Below are 19,604 nucleotides of genomic sequence, written 5' to 3'. Positions count from 1 at the left end.
AAACCTGAAAAAGAGGTAAAATGTAAGGGACTTGTCTACCAGATACTGAGACTTATTATTAAGACAGAGTAAGTAATTCAAGTTGCTATTAAATACAAGGAAAGACAAATTAATCTGCATAAGAGAACACATAGCCCAGTTTGTTCTTATGATATATATGAAAACTTGATATTGGACAAAATATCACTGTGAATTCCTGCATTCTACTTTTTGTTTCCATGAGATGGGCTTCAAATGCCTCAATTTGATTCAGAGCTCAACCTGCTTAAATTATGGTATGTACCATATCTTGATAATTTACTTTACAAAGCAGTCATTGACAAATTTCCCATTATGAAATATATATAATGAATAGAATTAAATATTTGAAAAACCTCAAAAAAAAAAAAAAAAGAAAATTGGTTGCAATGGTACAATAATTGAGCATCCAGAATACAGAGAAGTAATTCAACTACAAGGTGACTAGTGCAAGAACATATGCCAGTTCCTTGTAGAGAGTGGGTTGGCTAAGGATGACCTTAAGCTCAAGGCTTATGGATTTTAAGTGTTTTGACTCACTGAAGCTTAAGTGAGGGTTTCAATGCAATGAGTAGAATTTCCATTCCGTACCTTGACACAAGTTTACAAACCTCACAGTTTGTATAATGTAACCAACCATTTGGGGTCTGTATTTAACTTGACTAGAGGAACTCCTTCATGCTATAAACTGAAGAGCCACCACCAAATGCTGAAATGTGGAAATGCAAAAGACCAAAAGTAACTAAATATAATGTAAAAAAGGAAAAGGTTTTTATTACAGGATATCAAGACAATATAAAACTATAATGCATAAGACAGTGAGGAAAAGACTAAGGGGACAGAAAAGAAAAGAAGCCCACACATAAGTGTTCACTAATTAATGACAAAATATAAACACTACATTATAGAAGGAAAAGGAACAGCTGAATAAATGGTAAAGGATCAATTCACTACCCTTTGTCAAAGTAAATGGATCTTTAACTTTACACTTCAAATCACATACAAAAATTGTTTCTCAGTAAATTACAGATCTAAATAAGAAAGACAAAACAATAAAGAATTTGGGGAGTGGGGAAGACTAGATTACCTTCAAGACCCTGGCAAAGTTTTCTTTAATGACACAAATGCTTTAAACATAAAAGAAACAATAAACTGGAATGCAGTGAAATTAAAAGATTTCTGTTCATCAAAATAAGCCATTAAAAGAGTAAAAAGGGCCTCCCTGGTGGCACAGGCAGTTGAGTGCACTGCTGTGAAGCTGTCCGCAGCCTCTGCAGTGCCGGTTTGATATCCACCGGCTGCGAAGCAACCCACATGGTGCGGCAGACCTCTCCTGTCTCGCCCACTGCTCCCTTCAGCAGTGTATTTTGGTCATTCTGCCTGTTCTGTTTCCTGCTCTGTCTCTGGTGAATCCTCTTACACTCCCGCGACTCTGGCCTGTACCCCAGCTCTTGTATAAATAAATCTTAAAAAAAAAAATAGTAAAAAGGGCCTCCCTGGTGGTGCAGGCAGTTGAGTGCAGCGCTGTGAAGCTGTCCGCAGCCTCTGCAGTGCCGGTTTGATACCCACCGGCTGGGAAGCAACCCACATGGCGCGGCAGACCTCTCTCTCCTGTCTCGCCCACTGCTCCCTTCAGCAGTGTATTTTGGTCATTCTGCCTGTTCTGTTCCCCACTCTGTCTCTGGTGAATCCTCTCATCCTCCCACTCATCTAGCCTGTACCCCGGTTCTTGTATAAATAAAATAAACATTAAAAATTAAAATAGCTCTTAAAAAAAAAAGGAGGCACTAGAGTGAGAGTAATATAGAAATAATATAAAGGTAATGATGAAGTCCCGAGTTAGAAAGCTGTACAATACAGGTCCAATAAAAACAGAAAAATGCATTTGTTTTCAAAAAAGTGCATACATACATGAACACATGGATTAAATATAACATAAGTCTCTTACGACAGAACGGTGGATAAATGTGGTGTATTTATATCATAGAATACTACTCAACTATTTAAAAAGAGATTAATTCTTTCTACTTGCAACAACATGGATATAACTGAAGAGGTTATGATAAATGAAATAAATCAAAAGGAGAAAGAAATACTGAATGATTTCACTCATTGTGAAATATAGAGAAACAAAACAAACCAAAACAAACCAAACAAACCAAAACAAACCCTAGAAACATGACTGCAGAATTAAGCTACCGGACAGGGATGAAGAGTGTAAATGAGAACAACAGAAGAAGGATTTGGTGGTAGGTGTGGTGTAGTGTGGTGTGGTGACATATATCTGAGGATGTATGAATCTATTCCCCAAAATAAAATGCACTACTATAAACTCATGTAACCGCAATTAAAAAAATAAAAAGGAAAACAAAATTTAAAAGTCTTGGAAAACAAAGATTTCTTCTGGAGAAAGGAGTAGCAGCAGAGGACATCTTTTTTCATTTTACATAATGCTATACCATATGAATTGCTTTTCCACTAAGGGCACATCTTTTGCAATTTTAAAAGTAACTGAACCATTATGTTGTACACCTGAAATTAATGTTATATGTGAATTATATCTCCATTTAAAAAATTTAATAAAATAACAATAAAGTGAATTTAAAAAGTCAGATGAGACAAGGAGGTGTTCGCTCCAGCAAAATTCCTACAGAAGCAGAAGTGGAGAAACACAAAGTAACAAAAGGATTAAGAAGGAGCAAGATTCAAAGAACCATCCCAGGCTCCTAAAACTCATCTCTCATATTTCTCTGTGTATTTCCCAATTCATTCTCCCCTCCTCAGGTAACCTTCTGGGTTAGAGCTATCCATCTATACCCCTGTGAAATGATGGGTCATTTCACCAAAAAGGAAAGAAATCCCATTTCTGTAATCTTCAGGTTTATTCTTGCAGAGGTTACCTGGTAGACAGAGTGACAGCATCCTATGTGCAAATGGGACTGGGTTATCATCTTCACTTTATTGAGGGGGTAGTATTAACAAGAAAAAATAAGCAGTGTAACTGACATCCTAAACTGAGTTTGCTATTTTTAAAAAGATATCAATCCTGAGGTAGTCACTTGTGCTAAGTCCCAATTCAGCCAACCAAGAATACTTAATCTAACTACAATTTCAACATCTCCCAAAAATGTGACCTTTAACTAGCAATCTGAAATTTCCTCAATAACACTAATGAGTAATCTGCCTAACCGATCCCTACCATCCCACCAAGGGAAGTGACCCTGCCTGAAACCATCCTCTCTGCCCTTATCTTTTCCTTTTCAGCCTATGAAAACCTTTCATTTAGCACAGCTCTTTGGATCGCCTTTCTACTTGCTAGAGAGGATGCTACCCAATTTATGAATTAAGTAAAACCAATTATATCTTTAAATTTACTTGAATTTTTACTTTTAACAATATAAAGCAGTACTGTTACAAACAATAAAATATTGTCATCCAAGACTCTTCCTCTCAGATCATGATCTAAAAAGATAAGATACAAAATAAAAATATAAGAGCAAATTCTGCCTCACTGATCTGACACAAACACATTTGTAGAAAAACCTTTTCCTTAACTTGTACCTCAATAATACCAATCACACTAAAAGTTTCAAACATATTCAGAATACTTATGTTGTGACTTGTAATAACAAATACTTGGTCTTTGTCCAGTTCCTGCAGAGTTCCTAAAACCCTTGTAATTTCCCAGTGGTGAGAAGATCAAGGTGTCATTTGTTACGTTCAATGAGACAACTTTTGGGAGCTTTTAGCTAACTTAAGAACAGGGGTTGGTTGCCAGAGGTTGGAACTTTCAGTTCTACCCTCCTACACACCTCTGGAGAGGGGAGAAGGGCTGGAAACTGAGTCCAAGCATAGATGGCCAATGATTTAATCAAGCATACCTGTGTAATAGAGCCTCCACAAAAACCAAAAGGATGGGAGTTAAAAGAGTTTCCAGGTTGGGCCTCCCCTGGTGGCGCAGCAGTTGAGCGCTGGACTGCGAAGCTGCCAGTTCGATCCCCAGCCACCAGCAAGGGTTCCACATGGCGCGACAGACCTCTCCTGCCGCCCACTGCTCCCCTCAGCAGTGTATTTCATCGGTCTGCCTGATCTGTTCCCCGCTCTGGCTCTGGTGAATTCTCTCACCCTCCCGCGCTTCTGACTGTACCCAGTGCTTGTATAAATAAATAAATAAATCTTTAAAATAAAATTAAAAAAAAAAGTTTCCAGGTTGCTGAACACATGATGGAAATTTGGGGACAAAGGGCACAGAAGTTCTGTACATTCCACCCATCTTCCCCTATGTATCACTTCTATCTGGCCGTTCCCAATTTTTATAATATACCAATAATCTAGTAAGTAAAATGCTTTTCTCAGTTCTATGAGCTGCTCTAGCAAACTGATCAACCCAAAGGAGTTACTGGTAACTTGATGTACAGCCAGTCAGTCAGAAGCCCAGGTGAGAATTTGGACTTGTGACTGACATCTGTGGGAGTCTGACAGAATCTGCGGTTAACTTCACATAGACAAAATTGACTGCTTGGTGGTACTAGAAAAAACACATTGGAACTCAACAATGATCTCAATTAAATTTATACATTCATAACTAAATACCATTGTAATCTAATTCTGATTTGCCCATAATTCTTCAAATTGCCTAAATCCACACTCTTTTTAATGGTTCCACAAAAGGTATTATCCTCTTCAGTTATATTCAGAAACAGGTGAAAACTTAGAATGACTTTCTGGAAAATAAGCTGAATTTCTGTATTATTCCTTTGTGCATATTAAATTTGAGATCAAAGACCCAAATATGAAAAATGAAGCCAAGTTGGAGTAAAACTTAAATGCTATGAAGCCTAGAGATCATTAAAATACAGATGGATAAATTTACTATATTAAGAATTTCCACATATCAAAAAGAAGCTAAAATAAAGCAAAAAAAGAAAAACTGGGAAAAACATTTCAATACATACAATAAAGTTCTGTCAACTCTGATTACCTCTTCTTCACCTCCTACAGTTAAGTATCCAAGTCTTAACAACCCATCTCTTAAATGCCCCACCAGTGTCCAGTGTGCCCAAATCCCACCACTTCCAGTGGAACCACCAGTCTCACCCAGACACCACCTATATGATGACCCCATATCTACCCTTGTCCATTCTCCTCTACTCAGCAGCCAGTTTTTATACTTTAACAAATTCCTAGGCCAATTATAATGGAAAATAGTCCTTACTCTAACCATATGTTAATTTTAATATTCAGATATATGTACTCCCTTGCGGGCAAAAAAATACCTAAATACCTCAAGTCAGAAGACTATCCGATGATTACAGAAAAGAAGAAAAGCAAAAGTGGTTAACTTCCCCGGCCCCAAGAAAAGAAAATTACTTTTATTCTTCAGTATAAAAATGTGCTAATTGAAAAAACTTAAACATAAAATATGAAAGAAGTAAAAAAATCACCTCTCACCATCTGAGAGAAAGCCCATTAACATGTTAGTTTATGCTTTGATACACCTATTTATACACACACTCACATGCAAAGGAAGCATGTACCTGTTGCTTAGCTTTGTTTGTATTTTAATATAATCCATTTCCAACTTTTTGCTTAACTTCACTACTCCCAACTAATCAATATTAACATCTGGTATATATTCTTTCATACTTTTCTCCTACCTATAGAATCATAAATACATACAAGCATTTTTTATGAACAATATCATAAATGTCTGAATCTTGCTTCCCTCGATCAATAATGCACTAGAAATTCTTCCAAGTCAAAAGGATAAACACACTTTTTTTAACTGTGTATTTCATAGGTTAATTATATCACTGTTTATTCAGCCACTCCCTAAGGAAGATTCATTTGTTTATAGTTTTGTCCCTTACAAGTAATGCTACATTGATTCTTACACATACATTTTAAGTTTTCATGCTTTTGTGAAAATGGGATGTTTAGTAAAAGGATATACATTTTTAATGGTAATAGACAGTCTTTGTTATTCAAATATTTTTTAACTATCTACAACATACATGACACTATTCCAGGCCAGGAGGATGCAGTAATAAGTAAAGAAGTAAATACCCAGTTCTCTTCAAGCTTAAATTTTAAGAGAGAAGAGACAATAAACAAAATAAGTATATCCAATATGTTAGAGGGTGTTTTGGTTTAAAAAAAAAATGGAGAAGGGGAATACATAGTAATGGAGAAGGAAATACAATTTCATTTAGGGTGGCTAAAAAAGGCTTCACTGAAAGCACAGTGTTTGAGTAAGACCTCTAAACGCCGAAGGATATATCGTACATACTACAGATACAAAAATATCTGAATAAATAGTATATTTAGAGGAGAAGATCCTAGTCAAAAGGAAAAACAGGGGTAAAGGTTCATGGTATGGAGTGCTTCAGGAACCAAAGCAGGCTTGTGTGGGAAGAGCAAAAGCACCTAGGTGAAGAGAAATGAAGTCAGAGATAACAGGATCAGGCTGCGTCAATGAGGACTATGGTTTTTACTCATAGAAATGGGGAGCAATTGCAGGGGTCCAAACAGAAGAATAACATACCCTGATTTACATTACCAGATTAGTCTGAATGTAGTGTTGAAAGTATTTTACAGGGTATGAAAGCAAAATATTGATAGACAACATTTCAAAAATATTCCTACAATTCACATTTCTATCAGTCATCAATGACAGCATTTTACACTTCCTCTGCAATTCCACCAGTAAGAATTAATGCACTTTTTCATTTTGCCAATTGGATGGGCGAGAAGTGACATCACACTGTTATTTTAACATTTCCCTGACCATGTGCTTATGAATATCATTTCATACATTTATTAGCCATTTTTATTTAATTTATGAGATCCAACAATTTTATCCTTTCCTTACTTTCTCTTCAAGTTATCTTCTCCTTATCTATTTGTGAGGATTTATATGCTTGAGATATTGGCCTGTTATCTGCTGTGTTGTATTACACGATTATTTGTCAACTGCCTTTCTGCATCTTAAGTATAATTTACATACACTAACATACACACAGATTTAAGTATACAGTTCACAGATACAGTATATGTTGTGACTAACATAAATAACACATAACTACCCTTCCAATCAAAAATACACAACATTTCCTCACTCCAGAAAGTTTCCTCAAGTCTCTTTGCAATCAATTACCACTAAAAAGATGGAGTCTCTGTTTTACCTTCCCCAATTTCTATCACCCTAGTTGAGTTGTCTCTTTTTGAAACTTGCAAAAACAAATACTTACAGTAACTGTATACTGGCTGGCTTTTTTCCTCAACATTAGAGATTCACATATATTATGGTCTCTAACAAGACTGATCCTCATTTGGCTGTCAATTTGTTGATGGTTTTATTTGCCATAAAACAACTTTTTAAAATTTTCATGTCCCCACTTCAAGTGAATTGCTTATCTTGATTTAAACTCTCTATTTCTTGGATTCTATACAGTCACCTAAATATTATCCTAAGATTCTTGTTTATATGTTTCAGTCTTTAATTCATTTGAAAATTATTTTGAAAAATGATGCGATTGGGGACTCTTTCCTCAGATATCCAGTTTTGTTAGCACCATCTATAAATGAATCATCATTTCATTGGAAATGAAGTTTCCAAGAGGGAAATAAATATTGAAACTACTGATAATCGTGTCGGTTAAGTATTCCTGACTGACAAAAAATTTCTCTCATGCCCAGAATATCAAAGATATGTATCTTATGAAAAAGACATGATATTACTCTCTTCTTCTTACAATTCTTCAATGGCTCTACACTGCCCTTACACTAAAAAGCACACATGGCCCTGCTAGACCCTCCAGCATCCCCTAACACTCCTCTCTCCCTACTCTTGCCTGTCCATAACACTGGCCTTCATCCAGTTCCTCCAACTCTGATCATTTCTGTCCACTTTTCACAAAAGGCTTCACCTACCCAAGCCTAGCCTGCCACTCTTCTATCAAGTCTATTTAAACATCTTTTTATTTATTTATTTATTTATTTATTTATTAGTGTAGCTCAGCTTTATTTTGCAATTTTACACCTAAATTCACAAGATGACACTTTCTGATAAGGTAATCTTTATAAGGTAATTCTGTAGGTGATTAAATCTGACAGATGCTAGTGAGATGGTGAATTTCAGGGCTCTAACAGCAACATTAGAGATTCACATATATTATGGTCTCTAACAAGACTGATCCTCATTTGGCTGTCAATTTGTTGATGGTTTTATTTGCCATAAAACAACTTTTTAAAATTTTCATGTCCCCACTTCAAGTGAATTGCTTATCTTGATTTAAACTCTCTATTTCTTGGATTCTATACAGTCACCTAAATATTATCCTAAGATTCTTGTTTATATGTTTCAGTCTTTAATTCATTTGAAAATTATTTTGAAAAATGATGCGATTGGGGACTCTTTCCTCAGATATCCAGTTTTGTTAGCACCATCTATAAATGAATCATCATTTCATTGGAAATGAAGTTTCCAAGAGGGAAATAAATATTGAGACTACTGATAATCGTGTCGGTTAAGTATTCCTGACTGACAAAAAATTTCTCTCATGCCCAGAATATCAAAAAATTCTCTATTAATTTTTAAAAATTCTTGTTAAAATAATAAAATGTCTTAGGTTATATCAACAGAAAAATCAATCTGATAAAAAATAAATCAGTCTCAATTTTGTATTTGTGTCTAAAACCAAAATTATTCCCCAATAAGAAAATAAATAAACCAATTGCAGCAAAATAAACTGAAGGAAAATAGCACTTTTAAGAATAAAGAATTATTGTATATTATCTTCTCAGTTATTTCTTCCAATGTAAACATAAACTAAAGGAATAGAATGTGTCTTTTCGTAACATGTTGATACTATAACTGTTCTTCAAAACATGCCTTGAATACCAGATACCTTCAAAGGTAAACCTTCTTCTTCTCCTAGGACAATGATGATAATTAGGAAGCTGATTAAACATCTTTATTTAGGGAGTCTCTCCAAGCCCCGCAAAACGAATTGCCCTGCCTCCCCAACCCCCATAGTGTTTCCTCCAAATCTCTCCAAAAAATTCTCTATTAAATCACTGTGCACATTTAGATTTTGCTTCATGTCATCTACCCCAATATACTGTAAGCTCCACAAGGGCAAGGACCATTTCTATTTTGATCACCACTATACGCCTATGTGTCTCATTAACTGGCTCAAGAAATACTAATCACAAAAAAAAACAGTAGGAAAAATAAAAACAACAGAAGCATGACAAAACTGCAACAGGAAAGTAAGAGAAAAAACATGAAGAGATAAATAAAACGTGAAGTCAATGGAGTAATAATTAAAGGAATTATAAAGAAACCAAGGTGGGGCCTCCCTGGTGACGCAAGGGGTTAAGACACAGCACTATGAAGCTATCTGCGGTCACTGCAGCACAAGTTGGATTCCCCTGCCAGGAAGGTGACCTACATGAGGCAGCAGACCTCTCCTGACTTGCCCGCTGCTCCCCTCAGCAATGTATTTTAGTCAATCCGCCTGTTCTGTTCCCCACTCTGTCTCTGGTGAATCCTCTCACCCCTCAGACCTCTCACCTGTACCCCAGTTCTTGTATGCATAAATAAATCTTTATTAAAAAGTTTATAGATTTACTATACCAACCTCTATATTGTGCCCTTTGATAAACAGAATCAAAGAATCAAATCTAAAATACTAGATCACAATTCTATTTACTTGATAGCCAACTACTGAAGACTAGATTCATTTGACCGAAATTGCTTAAGTTTATAAAAATAAACTAGTTTCAGTATACAATGCAGAAAATAATAAACATTTTAATGCAGTCACCTTGAAATTTCTGACTGTTTGATAATGAGCACACATTCCCTTTAGCAATATTCTATAGCCAAAGCTCATACTTAAAAGTATTTTTATTTTGGTAGGCAAAATCTACCCTGAAAGCAAAACCTACTTTGCAATTGACAGGGTTTTCTGTACTTCTCAAAAAATGGGACATTAAGAGTTAATATTATTTAACAATTTTTGTACTAGGCACTGACTTGTTGCACTTGGTACCCTCTATCTACAGAGACTAAGACAAACTACACAAACATTTTGGAGTTAAATGACATTTCCAATAGGGATTGTGAAATGAGTTTAGTTTTGACTTTAAAGTTTCCCCCTTTCATATGTCTCAAATGAAGATATGAGTTACCCTATTTAAACAGATTATGAAAGATACCTCACAGGACTCTCATATTCTGTGAGTGGAGTTTAAACTGCAATTTTGGGGAAGAAGAAATCACACTCTACAATGAAAAACACTAAAACTGTACATGCCGTTTAACCTGGTAATTCCAATTCTAGAAATTGAAATTAAAAGACATAATCAAAGACATAATTTGATTATGGATTGTCAATACATAATAAGTATGTATTATTCATACGGTATTTTTTAATTGTGGGAAAAACTAAACATCTTATAACATGGCTTAAATATTTTGTGGCATGATATGACATTAAAGTGAAAAGTATATTAAAAAAATAAAATGAACAGTATAACAGTATAATTAGAAAAGTTTGTTTTGTCTCACCCCACTAAAATAAAGCACACTGAAAGTAAGGAATTTGCTTTACTCATGCATTATGCCTAACATTTAGCAATGCCAGGCACAAAGTAGGCACACTCAAAACCCTATAAAATGAATGCGTTTGAGTAATGCAAGTACACATAGAAAAGGTTTTTAAAAAAGTTTTTAGCTCAATGCACATACATAATATACTTTATATATATATACACACACACACACACACACATAGATATAGGAGAACCACATAATGTATGTCCATTAGCTTTATAGGAATTCAACTTCCGGGTTAAGCAAAATAAAAGAAGGAAATACTATCAATCATTCACCAGGTCTGTGGCGGGTAGAGGGACAGGAGGGAAGGAGGGGAGGATGTGCATTAGCTGCTACCTCAATAGATCTCAGGTCCCTGTAGCCTCTCACTGGGTGATTCTGGTATTTAAAGAAATTTTCTGTTTTGTTTTTAATACAAGATGAATATGGCAGCTAAATATAACATCAACTAATTAATTTGGTATTCCACCCCCCAAAAAAGTATAATTTTCTCCAAAACTGGACTTTTTAAAAGGATTTCCAAGGGTTATTCTGACTACATAGAAATACTGTATTAGAAAATATTGCCTACTGATCTCCAAATAAAATGTAACTCTCTATCATGTATAATCAGATATACATGAGTGGTGAATATGTACAGTGCCCTAGTTTTTATTTACTGCCTAGTATCACTATAATTAGGAAGTAAGAAATAAGCTCTAAGTTTTTTGTTTACATTTTTAATTAGTTTTTTATTTTTTACATCAGTGTTCATTTTTAAACAATATTTGCTTCCCCCTACCCCCTCAGGTGTAGTTCCCATAGTTTCCTTCACCAATGCACCTGTGCACCATCAATTCAGTCCCCTGTGCTCCTCCCTCCCTCTGATCCCTCTCCCTCCTCCTCCCCTGCAGGATGTCTCTGATTTATAATTGTCTGTTTTTGCTTTGCTGTGTTTTGTACTGTTATTATTTTTTTACACTGATGTCTTATTTGGTTCCCCTATATTCCTGCTATAAGTGAAACCATCCGATATTTTTCTTTTTCCTTCTGGCTTATTTCACTGAGCATAATTCCTTCTAGTTCCATCCACGTTGCTGTGAATGGCATGAGTTTATCTTTTTTGATTGCTGAATAATATTCCATTATGTATATATGCCGCATCTTCTTGATCCAGTCATCTATTTTTGGGCATTTGGGTTGTTTCCAGGTTTTACCTATTGTAAATAGTGCTGCAATAAACACAGGGGTACAGGTGTTCTTTTGAATCAATGTTTTTGTGTCCTTTGGGTAGATCCCTAGGAGAGGAAATGCCAGGTCATATGGTAGCTCCATTTTTAATAAACTGAGGAACCTCCAGACAGAAAAGCTCTAAGTTTTTTAATAGCTCACAATATTTATATCCTTTCTACATTTATTACAGAAATGCTAGATCTGGTACTCTAGATTCAACATTCCTTTTACTGACCTAAAATAGCATTATTCCTATAGTATATTGTCTATTGTTAGTTTATTCATGCAGCACATTATTTTTATCCCACTGCTTTATGTTATTTTAAACATATTAACTCAAGATATAAATCTTTTCAGTAAGAATAAGGCCATTTTCTACTTTTGTTAAGATTTGCTTAAGTATTTGTGAAATAGAAAAAATACATTAAGTCCTTTATTAAGATGTACATTTTTTTTAAATGAAAAATAAGGTACCTGAACATCGTAGAGTGCAACAATATTTTCATGCTGAAGTTCCTGTTAAGGAAATTGAGAATTAAAAATATTTGCACTTACTATGATAATTTTTATTTCAACATACAAATAAAAATTTAAATATACATGTACATATACACTATTTCTAGTATACTACTATTACTAGATGAGAGTACTCCACAGTCTATCATGGAATATGGTATGTGCCAAGTCAAACTTTACTTGGGGTCTAAATTTCTTTTCAGTACCATCATTTATTAGACTCTTAACAAGAAGAGTACTTTCATTTCCAAAATAAAAGTCATAAATATGGTAACATATTTCTCTGCTAGTCTTCTAAATTTAATATATAATTTCTAATAACAAAAGAGGCATGAAATTTCAAAGGCTTTTAGAAAGGATATTTGCCTGAGAGAAAATAAAGTTTAATTCTTAACTCAAAAAATTATACTGTGGGCCTTCCTGGTAGCACAGGGGTTAAAATCTCAGGGCATCAAGCTATTGCCAGCCACTGAGGCATGATATGAGTTCGATCCCCAGCCAAGTAGCTAACTCACATGGTACAGCAGACCTCTCCCGTGTTGCCTGCTGTTCCCCTCAGCAGCACATTTCAGTAGACTGCCTGCTGTGCTCCCCACTCTGTCTCTGGTGAATCCTCTCACCCGCACCCCCTTACCCCACACCTCTGACCTATACCCCAGTTCTTGTATGCATAAATAAAAATAAATCTTAAAAAAAATATATACTTCTTAAAAAAAGTGCTCTCCACAGAATAATATTTATTAAAGTTGATTTTACATGAGGATTCCATAATCACATCAGTTTGGAAAACAATGGGTTAAATACACCCAAACCAATTTTCTCATTGCGTTAATTTTTCAGTATATGAGCCAAGGGCTTTGTGACTCTCCAAGAAGTATTTAGTAAACAGGACTTTCCACACTTATTTGACCATGACCTTTTTATTCCTCAAAGCATCTTACTTGAATTGAATAATGCTGCTTGTGATCTTTCCTTCTGAGGAAAACAAATTGTTCAAATTAACAAGAAAGAAAGATTCCCAGATCCCCCAACACTTAACTGTAATGTGAAAGGGGTCAACAGAGGTAAATACTATATGAGAGGCCTGACTCAAAGATTAACATAATAACTAGGGGAAAGAAGACATGAGATACTGAAATCAGTTTTCATAGAATCCTCCCAAACATGGCCAACATCCAGAAACATCTACTCTTAAAAACAGCTTCCAAGTACTCAACGTTTCAAAACACCGAGCATGCAAAAATGAAAGCAACAGGTGAAAATTCTCAAACTTTTGAGAAGTTTGAGAAATAGGCCCAACTATTGCAAAGAATATAATCATGTAATCTTTAGCCTAGGTTTAGCCTTGTATAAAATAACACAGAAAACAAACATACCTTTAAGATTTTAATCTCCTTCCCAAGCAGTATTTGTGATTTTGACAAGTTCTTTTTATTAATACTTTTAATAGCTACCTCCCAGTCAGTTTTCTGGAAAAGAAAAAGAATGTTATTCCTGTATACAAAAATAATCCACCAGGGAAAAAAAATCTGTAGCCACCAAGACCTTTTTAGCAAATTTATGTGCTAAATGAAAATATGGAAAAGAATCTGCATCAAAACAATATTTCATACATCACAATTAAGTTAATATACAAGACAGTCACTAAAAATAATTAATATGAAAACCACACAGTAACTAGTACTAAGTGAAAAAAGAACATAGTTTACCACCATTTAAGTTATGAAGATATGTGGACAATAAACTGAAAGATAGTATGGTTAACTGACAACAAATTTGATAGGTTGGCAGTATTAAACCTTATTTTAGTTACTTTCTTCTTGCGTTTTAATTTATTTTAACAAATTAAAATCAGTATTTATTACTTTTTCTGATAAGCAACAATGCCAGCCCACTTTTAACATGCCTCTTGACAACAATCAAAATTGCCAAACCCTTCGTTTCCACTCGAGGTTCCTTTCCAAATTCTTCAGATTTTGGAACCTCGTGTGATCGCTTTGCAAAACAGCAAAAAACTTAAAAGGGGGGTGGGGTAGGAGTGGGGGGCTTGAACATGCTTTCTTGTTTATTTGGATTGAAAAACGGAGCGTCCAACCAACCATCGTCTCCACTCGGAGCCCGTCTTCCAAGAAAGGGAAGATGGGGACGCGGTTCATCCGGGTGTCGGAGAACCAAAGCTGGGAAACGTGACACCCCAGAGTTTGAGAAAGCCCCGGGCTAACGGGAAAGCAGCCCATTTTCCGCTGGGTCTGCAATAATCGACCTCAAAGGTGACGAACCCTGGCAGCCCAGAGCGAAAGGAGGGTGGGGTGAGGGCGGGACACCGCAGACGAGGTCTACGCCCGAGCCCTGGGCTGCGCCGGGGGTTGCAGCCCTCTAGGATTTGGGGGGACGCTCAAGCGCAAAGGCTTCTCTGGGCCGGCCGGGGGTCGAGTCGCTTACAGCACTTTGTTATCGGGCTCTCCGCCACCGACGGGAAATCAGAGGCCCGGCCGTAGGTGGAGCGCTGCCTAGTGGCCCCGGCCTCCAAACAAACCTCGCCCGACCAAAACAAACCCCCGACACTGACAGCGCGCACAATGGCAGGCCTCGGGGCGGGGAGCCCTGCCCGGCAGGTGCGGGTGCGGGTGGGGGTCGCTGCGCCCGCGGTTTCTACAAGTTTCGGGACCCCCCAGTCCCGCCGCGCGGGCTACTGGGGCCCACAAAGCCCGGCCTCGCTCGGACCGGCGGGGCTCACCTGCCGGTGTCGCCCCCGGAAGACCACGGCGAAGGCCCCGTGTCCCACGAGGTCCCTCTTGCTGTACTCGAAGTCGCCCACCACCTCCATGGCCGCGCCCCCGGGGCATACGGCGGGCGGCGCAGCTCCGCGGGCCGGGATCAGCACCGCAGGCCCGCCGGCCCGGAGCGCGCCCGCTGGCCGCCGGAATGGGGCAGCCGCGGCCCCGGACCCGGGCGGACGCTCATGCCGAGAGGCCGGAGCGGGGAGAGGGGAGGCCGCCGAGCGGGGCCGGGGTCAGCGAGGCCTGGCCCGGCCCCGGTCTCTCCTCATGGCCCGGCTCGCCGCCGGCCGCGGGTTCCCTGGCGAAGCGGCCTCGGCGCTGGCGGGCCAGGGGCGCCGCCGCCGTCACTGCGCGCCCCTGGAACCGCACACGCGTCCGGGAGAGATGCGGGGCCCGGTCCTCCCCATCCCCAGCTCGTCTGGCTGCTTCGGCGCTCTCCGCCCCGGAGCGCTGCTTTGGTGGCCGCCGCCCAAGGACCGACACGGCAGCGGCACCCGCGCACCTCCGCGCCTCCGAGCGGCGCCCAACGCACAAGCGCGCGCCGGCCGCTCCCGCGCCGACTGTCGGCCCTCCGCGACGTCAGCACGTCTTGTAGGACGCAGCGCGCGGAGAGGTTGCTCCCTCCGCCGGGAAAATGAGTACCTGCGAGCTCTGGTTTGCAAGCCCACGGCCCGAGCGAGAACCCAGTCACTCCTAAAGCAGGAAAGAAGATTCTGCACTGGGCCTGGGTGCAGAATGGAGCTTGCCACAAACGGGACTAGAGCCAGCTAGAAGAAGGAGGCTTCGAGGAAATAGCCCTTGAACTCCAGCTGCAGACGGGTCGGAAAAGTCCTTGGTGCTGTGTAGACCCCAGGCACCCGGTAAGAGCAACTCTACACCTAGAGCCGGGATTTCCCCTTGAACTCTAAAACCCAAGTCATGCCGGTCTTCCACTCTAATGCGTTCGCTGCCCATGGTGCTTGAAGAGATGATGCCTGGCTGCAATTCTGCATCTTTTGGGGTCTCTTGTCTTCCATGAAACGCTGTTGACATCAAAAGAACCCTTCCCATAGAAATGTTTTTGCATGCATACTCGTTATTGCATGCATTTTCCAGGGCTCTCAGGAGAACCCCTGCTGCCCAGCCCCCAGGTGTCCTGCCTGTTTAACCTCAGCCTTACCTTGAATGGCTTAAAGTGAGCTTTCTTTATCTGATTTTTGAAGTTCGAGTAACAAGGAATCTATTGTCAACTGCCAAGGCAGTGTCTTATGAAACCATTTTGTAAACATGTTTGAAAATGTCAGAAAATTCAGGTCCCATGTTATAATGTAGTTAGGTGTATTTCCTCCCAGGTTATCTCCCGCCACCAGAATTACATTCCCCACCCCATCCCCATCCTTGCAAACAGAGTTTTGAAAGCTGGCCAGGGGTCATAAAAACCTCCAACCTTAAGATAGTCAGCTTAGGAATTGAGAACACCCCCTTTCCCTTTCTCAATCCTTCAAATTGTAGGGTCTTATATTTCTGCTTGTACCTACATAATCTTATCAGTACTTTGAAAGTTGGCCTAAGTGAGTGTTACCCACTGTAAAAATCTGGAGCCTTCAAAAATTGAGAGCAAAATGAAGCAAATTTGAATATACACACTGTTGACTCAAAAGCAATCAGTAATTCCCAAAATAAGATGGGTTTATTGGAAACAACAGAAAAGGGACAGATTGGAGATTGCATGGTGAGAACCACATGTACCTCCTGGAATCAAAGGTCAGAAAACTGGTGGAGAATCAACATTACTTCCCCTAAAGGTGCAAGGCCTGTTAGGTTGTTATTAATAGTTTGCTAACTGAATGTGCACACATGGGCACTCTCCTATAGTCTGATCTCATTTAAATGTGGCCTTTGTCTGTTATTTTTCATATTTTCCTCTTTTGATGTAGATCTTTCTTTGCAAGCATCGCTAATTAGCAACCAGCTATCTGCCAGAATCACTGGCCTCTTGTCCCATCGTGCCAGGAAGGAACTTTCCTGGGTGTCCTGTCCCACATCTCAGGGAAGGCATACAGACTGGGAACCTACTGAGGTCACATTAGAGTAACAAGAAGGGTAAAACAGAGAGCACAGATTTTTTTTTTCTTTTTAATTTTTATTTATTTTGTGTAGAAGAACTGGGGTGTAGGCCAGAGGTTGGGGCTATGAGAGGATTCACCAGAGACAGAGTGGGGAGCAGAACGGGAGATTGACTGAAATATACTGCTGAGGGGAGCAGCAGGAGAGTCAGGAGAGATCTGCTGCGCCATGTGGGTAACTCCCTGACTGGGGTCAGCTTCATAGGTTAAATCTTAACCCCTTGCACCACCAGGGTGGCCCCCAAAAATCTTTTGTAATTGATTGGGAAATGCTGCCAACAGCCTTGTCCTTTCATGGAAGGGAGTAAGAAAATGAGACAAGAAATAACAACAATAAGAAAAACATAAAAATAAGAAAAACGTGGTTTGGCCACTTGCAAGGCTGTCTCCTCAGCTGCTTCAAATTCTTGGAAATCTTCATTTTCAGGTCACCTAATAATGTTCAGTCAAAATTGGGTACATTCTATAGATGTGTCACATGAACCCCAGAGTCTGAAGTTTGGCTGCACAATTGTTCACTGACTGGTGATTGCTAGCTAGTTTTATACAATGACCAGGTTTGGTAAATGCTTGACTAGCAATGGAGAAGAGAGAACTTGAGTTTCTGCCCAAAACACTTCCCTGCTTGAGGTTGGCAGATGGACGTTTAAAGAAAATGAGGGGGTTGGTTTTCTTCAGGGGTGAGCCTTGCATGTGCTTTTTCCTTACATGTTTGTAGCTCTCAGCTGGACTGTGCAGATTCAAGCTGTTTTTAGCTGGTTCTGCAGTTTGACCTTTACACAGCAGTAGCTTCTGCAAAAGATTCCACCTAGAAGAGAACAATAACTGGAAGAACATGTACTCAGTGAAATGTTAAATGTTTCAGTTTTATACTGGGTAAAGTTTTGCACCTGGTAACACAATGGGATTGGCAGCAGTCCGTGTGATAGGGTAATTTCCAGCAAGGATGAAGTTTTTCTGAAGATGTCTTTTCCAATAGTTTGTAGGGTGTGTTGCTTAATGTCTTTATCTCCCTGGAGCATCTGTGAAAAGATTGTTCAACTAGACATGGTTATTTTTTTTAAATAATAAATTTTATTTTTATATTCCCCATACAATTGCAACCCCCCCATTCTGACCCCAATCCCTCCCCTCCCGCCCCCCACCCCCCAAAAAGTGTCTCTGGTTCATAGTTTTTTGTTGATTTTGATTTTCACTTTCTTATAGTTATTCATTTTCCTGGTCCCTTATTTAAGTTTTCTAGATTCCTGCTATGAGTGAGACCATCCGGTATTTTTCTTTTTCTTTTTGGCTTATTTCCCTGAGCATGATCCCTTCCAGCGCCATCCATGTTGCTGCAAATTGCATGTGTTTATCTTTTTTGAATGTTGAGTAATATTCCTAGACATGGTTATTTTTGATAGAAACAATTAGGCTTTTACAATATTAATGTGTATTTTCTTTAATCAATTGTGGATAAAAAGAATTAGAAACTCCACACAGCTTTCCACAGTGGTTGGGCCAGTTTGCACTCCCACCAACAGTGCAGAAGAGTTCCTTTTTCTCCACACCCTCGCCAACATTTGTTGTTGCTAGTTTTTTTAATATGTGCCATTCTCACTGGTGTAAGATGGTATCTCATGGTAGTTTTGATTTTCATTTCCCTGATGACAAGTGATGTTGAACATTTTTTCATATGCCTGTTGGCCATTTGCATTTCCTCTTCAGAGAAGTTTCTTTTTAGCTCTTCTGCCCATTTTTTGACTGGATTATTTTCTTTGTTGTTGTTGAGTCTCATCAGCTCCTAGAGCTTCCATATGATCCAGCAATTCCACTCCTAGGTATTTACCCAAAGGACACAGAAACATCAATTCCAAACAACACCTGCACCCCTATGTTTATAGCAGCACTGTTTACAATAGCTAAGCTTTGGAAACAACCCAAATGCCCAAAAATAGATGACTGGATCAAGAAGATGTGGTACATATATACCATGGAATATTACTCAGCATTCAAAAAAGATAAACACATGCAATTTGCAGCAACATGGATGGCGCTGGAAGGGATCATGCTCAGCGAAATAAGCCAGAAAGAAAAAGAAAAACACCGGATGGTCTCACTCATAGCAGGAATCTAGAAAACTTAAATAAGGGACCAGGAAAATGAATAACTATAAGAAAGTGAAAATCAAAATCAACAAAAAACTATGAACCAGAGACACTTTTAGGGGGTCGGGGGCGGGAGGGGAGGGATTGGGGTCAGAATGGGGGGGCTGCAATTGTATGGGGAATATAACAATAAAATTTATAAAAAAAAATAAAAACAAAAAAAAAATAAAAACAAACAAAAAAAAAAAGAATTAGAAACTAA

General features: G+C 38.7%; 1 protein-coding gene across 1 annotated transcript in view; it reads right to left on the bottom strand.

Annotated features, from left to right (window-relative positions):
• Positions 1-15,206, bottom strand: part of ULK2 (unc-51 like autophagy activating kinase 2) — a gene marked incomplete at its 3' end in the record, with an annotated part of 80,468 nt that extends 65,262 nt beyond the window's left edge. The window contains exons 1-3 of the mRNA XM_084236662.1: positions 15,108-15,206; positions 13,747-13,839; positions 12,329-12,370 (exon numbers count right to left, since the gene is read on the bottom strand). Of these exons, the coding sequence (XP_084092788.1) occupies positions 12,329-12,370; positions 13,747-13,839; positions 15,108-15,197 (225 nt within the window). The 5' untranslated portion in view covers positions 15,198-15,206. The remainder of the gene's footprint in view (positions 1-12,328; positions 12,371-13,746; positions 13,840-15,107) is intronic.
• Positions 15,207-19,604: the final 4,398 nt, after the last annotated feature.

Source organism: Talpa europaea (assembly GCF_964194135.1).
Source record: "Talpa europaea genome assembly, chromosome: 7".
NCBI lineage: Eukaryota > Metazoa > Chordata > Mammalia > Eulipotyphla > Talpidae > Talpa > Talpa europaea.
The sequence above is the reverse complement of the archived record's forward strand: the minus strand, read 5'-3'. Positions and strand labels throughout refer to the sequence as shown.